We start from the raw sequence: 9783 nt of genomic DNA on the forward strand, positions 1-9783 counted from the left end.
ATTTAGTAGCTTTTTGTAGGGCTTTTGTGCCTTATTTGGTCATTTTGTTTGGTGAATTTGCATATTTTGGTGATTTAGCATGTTTTTCAGGGTCTTTGTGTCCGTGTTTGTGAGTTTGGGGCGTTTTTTTTCTGGGGTTTTTGCATCGTTGCTGCTGACAGAACGGTGGAATAACTGCATGTTGTTGGCGTCGAGCAGCACTGAGCGAGCAGAGATAAAACCTCTGCAGCAGCTGGATGAACCCCGCTGTCCTTCCTCTTCCTCTTCCTGAGTCATCATGTCGCCATCGTCCCTCGCTCCGCCTCCCTTCTCCTCCCATTGGTCCGCCCCCCTCCTCTTCCTGCTTCGCTCCGTCGCCTCCCTCCTCCTTCCCGAGGAGTGAATTAGAGGACGAAGATGAGGAGGAGGAGGAGGATGGAAGCACATGTTTCCTGAGAGGAGGGGGGAGGCGAGGCTGCTCCTTCCCTCTGTTGTGTCCTGGGCTGGGGGGAGATGTGAGGACGACCACCTGTCTGTCTGTGTGCCGGCATGCTGAGGAAACTGGTCTGCAGGCGGATCTGCTCCTGTAAGCTGCTGCAGGGATGAAAGCCATGGCTGGTGGATGAATGAAGGTGTGACGGAGGCTCGGGCTGGAGTGTGTCTGTCTGTCGAATGTAAACACAGCGTGATGGCTTCCTGCTGCCTGAGAGCAGAGCTAAGGTCAGGAGACCGCGAGGCTGCTGTGGACTCAGCCGGACGCGATGCTGCTCCACGTCGAGGCGAACGATCAGAAAACCGCTTCGTCAAGGTTAACGTTCAGCTGAGCGGCTTCTTCAGTGGCCTGCTGTGGCTCCAGCTTCTGGGGGTGTCAGTGATGTTGGTGATGCGTTGTGGGGTGACTGTGTGTGGGGGTGTAGTCTGTTTTTGTGGAGGTTTCGTGTCTTTTTGCAATGACTGTTGCTTGTTTTTTGGAGGCGGGAGTTTTAATATGCAACCTGCGAACTCATCTGCAGTTTCTGGGTTATGTTTAACTTTTCCACGTCTTTTGGTGGTTTAGTGTCTTTTTGTGAGGGTTTAGTATGTTTTCTATCGGTTTAGTGTTTTGTGGTGATCTTGCACCTTTTTGTGGTGATTTTATGACTTTTTGTGGTGATTTTGCGACTCTTTGTGGTGATTTTGCCACTCTTTGTGGTGACTCTGTGGTTCTGTGGTGACGTTGAAGTTGTTGTTTGTGTTTTTTCTGACAGTCCTTGCTGCTTTACAGCGTCTGGCTCTGACCAGTGGTGTCATAATGGCGATGCTTCTTTAAAGAAAACGTGTTCAGGCACAGGAGACGGCGGCGTGTTGAGCGTGAGGTTTTATGAGGCTGTGACAGGTGCGAGGGTTTTTCCTTCACTCACCTTGTGCTGATATTGAGAGCTGTGGACTCTGCTGGCAGGAAACACTGCGACCCGATGGCTCACCGCTGATGCGTTTTCAAAGCCTCCTGCTGCTGCTGTGTGTCTGTGTGCAAACTTTAAATAATGAAAAAGGATCGATCGCTGGCCGAGCAGATTCCTGAGCGGAGGGGAAACTGGCTGCCGGCTCTCACAGCGATGTAGGAGTTATTCATGGAGCAGTAACTCATATTCAACAGATCCACCAGATCCAAATGATCCAGAACAACATACATGTAAAGGGCTTCTGGAAGCAGCTGTGCTGCATGAAAAGCTTTAAAACTTCACACATCATGAGAAAGTTTTACTCTCGTTATTAGATTTACAAAGAAAATAATCAGCTGATTAATTTAATTAACACCTGTAGATAATTATGTACATTCAGTGCTGTTATACTCAAACTTCTTAATGAACTGAGATGGACTTCTGCAAAATACAGTTCGAAGAAGAGGCGAGTATAAATAATTTAAATAAGCACAGAACATTATATTTAAAAAAATAAAATAAAATTATAATAATAAATGTAAAATAATAATAATGATATATAAATAAATAAATCATTATTAGTATATTTTATTTATTTGTCTTTATATGTCTTATATGGATTCATTTTTGATTAATATTGCTTTATATTGCCACTTTATTTATATTTATTTTATTTGTTCTCCTTTTTATTTCCACTTTTATTTTATTATTCTTTTATTGATATATTTTTGTAATTCGGCGCTCTCAGTGCTCCGTACAGAACCTCACAAGGACTGTTTAAATATGTAAAACTAGAAATAAAATGAAATCAAAAAGGGGGGAAAAAAAGCATTAAAAAGTTTAAAATCCAGACTTCAGAGAGTCAACAAATGATGCACGTATACAATCCAGGTTTTCCATGTTTTCAAGACCTTGCTGCAGTTTGATCGTAAAAGTGAATCCTCTTGTCTCAAAGATATAAAAGAAACGTAAATAAGAAGTAATCCCGGCATCTGTTTTAAGTATTTCTGGTCTGAGCTGCTTTCTAGGAATAAAATACCTTCTTACAGCGATAAATGAAATAATGCAATTAACAGACAGTTTAATATTTGTTATGGATCCATGTCGGCGATTTGACAGACTCATGCCGTCCGTCCTGCTTTTGATGACGTGTTTGTGCTCCATCACATGTTAAATCCGTTACACAGTGAATGAAGCTTTACTTTCTAATTCTAAGTTATTCTTTTTGTGCTATTTCATGTCAGAATTAGTATTTAACTCAACATAAAGAGAGAAAAATATTCCAGCGAGGCTCAAACCTGCATTGTAATTTGTGGACAACAATGGCTCAGCAAATGGAGGGTAACAGTCAGTCAGATTTGTTTTCTGCTCCTTATGCAGCACACTGTTTCCTCAGGCTGTGCTCACTCCATACTGGGAACACTGGGAACACTGGGACCACTGTTTGTGTCCCTGACCTCTGAGCTCGTCGCCATCTTTGGCTCGTTATGTTGCAGGAATGTCAGTTATGTCCTCCTCGTCAGCGAAAAGTCAAAATGCAGAAATGTCAGAATCCGCCTTCCTGCCTTCCGGCCCGTTCTTTGTTCTTCAGCCCGGTGACCAGAACCCTCCGCCTCTCTCTCTCTGTTTCAGACAAAAACTTCGAGGACGATGACTCGGCGGACGGCGGTCGCTCCTCGTCCTCGTCCAAAGGCGCCTCGCTGTCCGGGAGGAAGGCGGTGAGCATGGGTTCGTTTCGACGCCCCGCCGCCTCAGCCTCCAGCGCCAAGTCTGCAGGTCAGGACCAGAACCTCGTTCTGAGGAATCTGCTAAGAGGGTTAGCAGGGGTAGGCGTTGTTCAGAGCGGTGGCAAGATGACAATCCAAGGGCAGCAACGAAACAAAAGCATCTCTCTTTGAAAACCTGCTGCAGGTGTTTGATTAACTCAGAGGAAAGACTCCTGAACAGCTGGAAGCAACAAACTGAACTTGAGCATCGTTCTGACTCTTCATTTGAGACATCAGCAAAGACACGAGTCAGCTTCGCTTGCCTCTGATCAGCTGTTTACGCTCCACCGACTCGTAAAGCTGTGTGACGTGAACTTCACACGTCGAGCTCACCAGTCCTGTCACAGTGCTTTGGTTGAAGCTCGTTACATGAACTGTCCTGCCTGCACTTGACGCTAAACACAGACTCAACTAACTAACCTGGCCTCTGTCTGCAGGGAGGGATGGGTCTGGAGCTGGAGCTGTGGACGAGGAGGACTTCATCCAGGCCTTTGAAGATGTTCCCACAGTGCAGGTAGGATCTTCGTTCCTCACAGACAGGATCCGTATGAATGATTTATGTGGAAAAGAAAGGGTTCAACCACAGCAGCAAAACCACATCACGACAGTCATTTAGCTGAACATGATCGACAGCTCTGCACATGTTCTCATTTAAATCTGACCTGAACACCAGTGCTCCCAGTGAGAAAGTCAGTCTGGAGCCTGATCTCAGCTCCAGTTTGAAGCTGAAACTATGGATGTGCATTGACTCCTCCTTTGTCCTGCTGCTCCGTCAGATCTACTCCAACAGGGAGGTGGAGGAAGCCATGGCGAAGATTCGAGACGTCCTGTCCGACGACAAGCGGGACTGGGAGCTCCGAGTGGCAGCCGTAAGGAGTCTTCGCCTCAGTTTGAAACACGGCTTTGGTGAAAACGCCTGCTGACCGCTGTTTCCTGTCTGTTCCTGCTCCTGCAGCTGAAGAAGGTGCGCTCGCTGCTGATCGCCGGCGCCGCAGAGTTCGATGGCTTCCTGCAGCAGCTGCGACTCATGGAGGCGTCATTCAAACTGTCTGCCAAGGACCTGCGGTCTCAGGTGGTGAGAGAAGCCTGCATCACTCTGGGGTAAGACGCTGGGAGGCTGGTTCTCCAGAATCACTGGATCACTGAAACACATGCATCATAGTCACAACAAAACGTCTTCTTTCATGGCTTTATTATCATGGACAGAGAAAAGGCCTTCTGGACGAAAGTTCTGAGGTCAGATGGAACAAACACTGAGCAGAAATGGAGAAGGTGAGGCCTTCAACCCCAAGAACACCAGACCTACCATCAGGCATGGAGGTGGCAGCATCATGCTGTGGGGCTGCCTCTTCTACAGATTAATTAAAAGTCTTCTGGAGATATGACAACATCTGCGGGGTCAGAAACATACGGTCATTAATGCTGATATTTGGTTTGGGTCCTTCATCAGTCCACAGGTTCTGGATGGTTCCAGTCAGGACTTTGGGGAGACCAGTCTAGAACCTTCATTCCAGCCTGATGGAACCATTTCTTCACCACTTTGATGTGTGTTTGGGCTCATTGTCTGGTTGGAACATCCAACTGTGTCCAAGAGCAGCCTTCTGCTGATGGTTTGAGGTTCTCCTTCATTGTTCCGTTTTACTTGGCTCCACTTTCACCTCACCGGCAGCAGAACAGCCCCAGAGCATGATGCTGCCACCACCGTGCTCGATTGTAAGTTTGGTGTTTCGTGAGTCTCCAGACACGTTTCTGCTCATTTTTTGTTTTATCTGACCTCAGAACTTTCCTCCAGAAGGCCTTTTCTTTGTCCACGATGGTAAATCTATCAAAGAACCAGAATGCACGACTGTTTTTGGGACTAAAGAGGGATGTGTTTGAAATGAGATCATACTGGAGTTATTAGGAGTCATTGGACTCAGGACTGATGGGTAGTACACGGAAACTTTTGCTCATGACTGTATATTTGTGTCAGTCTGGAAAAGCTGTTAAAACAAAACCCAGTAGATTGTCTCTGACAGAAACAGATGATTTATCCTCTAATCACAGCAGATTGTTGTTTTGTGCTAAACGCTAACCCGGTTGTTTCTTCGTGCCACCAGCCACCTGTCCTCGCTGCTCGGCGGCCGGTTCGACCACGCGGCCGAGGCCATCATGCCGACCCTCCTCAACCTGGTCCCCAACAGTGCCAAAGTCATGGCCACATCCGGAGTGGCCGCCATCCGCCTCATCCTGCGAGTACGTCCGTTGACTCTGTCCACAGGGACGCTGTGATCATCTGGTCTGATTTAACTGACCGCCAGGCAGCAGCATAACGACGGATTTCAGGCAAAAATCTGATCTGATGCCGCAAATTGCATCATTTCACGTCCAAAAGGAAACAGTCTGCTGTTGTCAGTTACTCACTGCACAGCGTGAGCTGATGAAAAACACGCTAGAAAAGATTAATTAAAAAACCAAGACAGGCTTTCTTGTGACGACTTTTTAAGCTTCTTATTGTTTGCTTTGCAGCACACGCACTACCCACGCCTCATCCCCATCATCACCAGCAACTGTACCTCCAAATCTGTGGCTGTCCGAAGGTGAGAGAGCTTTACAGAGGGAATGTGCCTTTCATTATGACTCATGGACGTACTTTTTCATATTTTAAAATATTTTTATTTTGTTGTTTTTGTTTAATTTTCTTCATGAATTTTTAATAATTCTATTTGTGTGGGGATTTTTTTTAGATTTTAATTTAATTTACTAATATTTCTTTAAAGTTTTCAATTTTTTTATTTTTTTTATTTTAATATTTTTTGAATAATATGTTCTAGTATTTTATTTTTTAGTTTTGTATTTTAAATTTTAATAATTTTGATTTATATTTTATTAATTGTGGTTTTATGTATTTATTTCTATATTTAATTTTGCATGTTTTGTTTTATTTTATTTCCTTTTAAGAAATTTAAACAGGCGTTTTCTTTTATTTATTTCAATTTTAATTTTTTATTTTTGTATTTTGCATTTTAGTGCATTTTTATTTCACTTTCATCTCTTTCATAGATGTCTATTCAGTTGGAGTTCCCAGCTGCTTACATCCAGTGTGTCTTCTACGTTGCTGTTCGTCTGATTGACATGTGTCGCTCTCTCTAAGGCGCTGCTTCGAGTTCCTGGACCTGCTGCTGCATGAATGGCAGACGAGCTCTCTGGAGAGGTGAGACACTTCGGAAAACATCGGCGTAAACGTGGCTTTTCAGATTTACTCTAAAAGCAAAACTGACCCTAATTACTGGAGCTCGTTGATCCAGAATCGGAGCCGAAGCGCCGACAAAAGCGTTTTAATGTCTGTATTCAAACTGTGGGCTGAACAGATTGAATCCAGAACAAAAGCGGTGACAGCGGTTTGTGGGCGAAGCTGCACCTTCTCGATGAAACGTGACACCGGCGGGGTCGAGGCCCGTCTCAGCGGTTTCCATCGCGACGCCGGGAGGGGGGGGGGTCTCTGTCTGCCTCCAAAAGGCTCATTGTGGTTCCGGCTGGCTGCTTCCTGCTGCCGCCGCCGCCGGGGAGAAACCGGAGCTGATCCCGGTGCCAGGGGAGATCTCCGGTTCTCATCGATCGAATGCATCACCGAGGACACACCCGACCCAGTTTCATTTAAAAAAAACAGAAACCTTTGTGGAGACAAAGAGCCTCATCAGCTCATCAGACATGTAGAAATTCTACATATCGAACCCTTTCTCACGTCTTAAATATTGATTCTTGGTGCCTGTAAAAGCCAAAGTGTTGCCTCTCCTGGCGGAGGCTGGATCGCAGAGCAGATGGCAGCTTCCTGACAGGAGTTCAAAGATCAGTGCCGCAGAAGACGCCGTGCTGGAGTCCTGCAGGATGCATGACCAGAAATGTTCCACGGACGGGTGGACGTCATGAAGCTCGGCATGCTGACTTGAACGTGACACTGAAACCTGCGTTTACTAAAATCCCACCAGGATTTTTGAGTAGTTTTGGACAAGTTTGATATGATTTAGGACAATTTGATTATTTTTGACATAGTTTAAGTTATTCTGGGCAAATGTTGAGTCATTCTGGGCAGTTTTTCAGTCTGGTGGGAATAGTTTTAAACAGCTTTTTGGAGTTTCAGGACATGTTTGAGTCATTTGGGTTCCATTATTGTCATTTTTGACAAACTCTGAGTAATTCTGAAAAAGTGTTGAGATCATTTAGGACTTATTTGCTGTAGTTACGGTTATTTTGACCAAAGTTTTGGAGACTTTGGAGACAGTTTAGGTCATTTTTGACAGGCTTTCATTACTCAAAGACATTTTGGGTCATTTTTAACAACTTTTTGTCGTTTTCATAAAATCAGAGTAATTTTAGAGAAGTTTCAATCCACTCATGACGATAGAAAAGAAAAAAAAACCAACAAAAACAATAAGTGCTGTTGATATTGGACAGGGTTTTCTATATATACAATAAGAACAGTTTTTAATTGTGCAAAGTAACGGTGATGCACAGGTTTGAATGCACTGTTTCTGTGTGGGAGCGGCGCTGGTTGTAAACGACGGTTTCCTCTCTTTGCAGACACGGAGCAGTTTTAATGGAAACCATCAAGAAAGGGATCCACGACGCCGACGCCGAGGCTCGATCCGTGGCCAGAAAGTAGGTGGAGCTGCTGGACCGGAGCGTCATTCAAGGCTGGAAGTGAGAATTTGGTGCTGGAGCAGTGATTTGTCGGGCTTGACGTTGCAGGTGTTACTGGGGTTTCCACGGTCACTTCAGCCGGGAGGCGGAGCTTCTGTTCCAGGGCCTGGAGTCGTCCTATCAGAAGGCTCTGCAGGCTCACCTGAGGAGCGGCGACAGTCTGATGTCACTTCCTGCCTCCGATCGCTCCTCCTCCTCGTCTCAGGAGAGCCTCAAGTACGACCGATCCTCTCTGATTGATCAGCTTATTGATTAACCCTCAGAGCAACAAGTGGCTTTAGATCGTCACATTTGTCCTCACTCACACTCAACATTTGTGCAAAATTGTTTTTCCCCAAAATGACAAATTGTCCAACATGAGTAAAAACTGTACAAAATGACTTTAAAACTGTACAAAATGACTTTAAAACTGTACAAAATGACTTTAAAACTGTACAAAATCACTTGATGTTACTCAAAATTCGTATAAAATGGATCAAAAATTACAAAAAAATTCTCCAAAAGTCCTCTAACCTTGTTGAAAGTGACAAAAAGTTGTCCAAAATTATTCTAAAATTCAAATTCAAAAATGTCCTACATGACTCAAATATTTCCAAAATTCATAAAAAATGATCACAAATTATTTTTAAAATTCTCTAAACTGACCAAAAAAACAGGACCTATCCAAATGAGTTCAAATTTGTCAAAAATGAACAAAATGTGCACAAAATGAATCAAATTTTTTCTAAAAAATTATCATATTTTGTCCAAAATGAGTCAAACATTGTCCAAAAATAACAACATTTTCACAAAATGACTCAAGTTTGTCCAAAATCACTTCAACAGTGTCCAAATGACTCGACATTTGTATGAAATATATCTTAAATGTAATAAATGGCTAAAAGTTTGTCCAAAACTACTGAAATCATGTCAAAATTTCCCTAAAATGACCAACATTTGTCCAAAATAAATGTAAAAAAATCATCCAGAGTGGCTTGAAATGTGTTTAAATTCCTTTAAGTATGTGCAAAATGTTATCCTACATGACTTTTTCTTTCTGTCTTTCTTTCTTTCCAGGAATGACCTAAAATGACTCAAACTTTGTCCAAATTCCTTAAAATTGGTGTGAAATGACAATAATCCGTCCAAAATGTCCCAAAATCTCCTGAATGTTCGTCCAGAACATCTGCCCTCACACTGGTGATGTACTAACCGTCTGTCAGGTTGAGTAACTCGGAGCTTTTTCTTTTCTTTTTCTCCACCACAGTCGACCGCTGACGGTGAAAAGCACCGCAGGAAGCAGCAGATGTAAGTGTTGCTCTAATATTACTGTCAAACACTTCACATCCACACAAACACAGTCGAACAGAGGCAGAACCACACCTCTGTTATACGTCAAGGAGAGCAGAATTTTGACCGACGTGAAAAAATGATCACGTTATTCCATCTCGGATCATCAGAAGCTTCTGCTCGGCCGCCTCTGGTTCACCTGAAAGGTTTTTATTATAAACTCTGGATAAAAGAGAGAGCATTACCTCCCTCCATCATGATGCTGCCGCCACCGTGCTTCAGACTGTCAACTCAAACAGCCTCACACTTCAAAGTGCAAAACAAAACCAGCTGAAAGTGGGTCTATGGGTGATGTTTTAAATCATATCTTGGAAAGTGTTTGACATATGAAGCCAGACCTTTAGGAATATGATCATATTTCATGACGTAATGATTTCAGGCCGGTCAGAGATGGCGGGGCAGGAGTTGTTGATGATGAGTTAAAATGAGTTTATCCGTCGTTCTGCAGCCAAAGCCCTCCACTCCTCCCGGACGCCGGCGGCCTCGTCTCCCGGTTCGCTGCAGCGTTCTCGCAGCGACGTGGACGTGAATGCCGCCGCCACCGCCACCGCCAGGACCAGGATGCCCGCCGTGCACGTCGCCACCGCGCATACTTCACCTTTCAGCTC

The 9783-nt window shown here is 44.3% G+C and overlaps 1 protein-coding gene across 1 annotated transcript in view; it reads left to right on the forward strand.

The window, feature by feature from the left end:
• LOC103368788 (CLIP-associating protein 1-A-like) overlaps window positions 1-9783 on the forward strand; it is a 61416-nt gene that overhangs the window by 25353 nt on the left and 26280 nt on the right. Inside the window, 11 exon segments of the mRNA XM_008297271.1 lie at window positions 3033-3176; window positions 3604-3680; window positions 3943-4035; window positions 4122-4267; window positions 5266-5401; window positions 5675-5745; window positions 6300-6359; window positions 7727-7804; window positions 7895-8062; window positions 9093-9133; window positions 9624-9783. Of these exon segments, the coding sequence (XP_008295493.1) occupies window positions 3033-3176; window positions 3604-3680; window positions 3943-4035; window positions 4122-4267; window positions 5266-5401; window positions 5675-5745; window positions 6300-6359; window positions 7727-7804; window positions 7895-8062; window positions 9093-9133; window positions 9624-9783 (1174 nt within the window).

This window comes from Stegastes partitus, unplaced genomic scaffold (genome assembly GCF_000690725.1).
Source record: "Stegastes partitus isolate 25-593 unplaced genomic scaffold, Stegastes_partitus-1.0.2 Scaffold1204, whole genome shotgun sequence".
Lineage (NCBI taxonomy): Eukaryota > Metazoa > Chordata > Actinopteri > Pomacentridae > Stegastes > Stegastes partitus.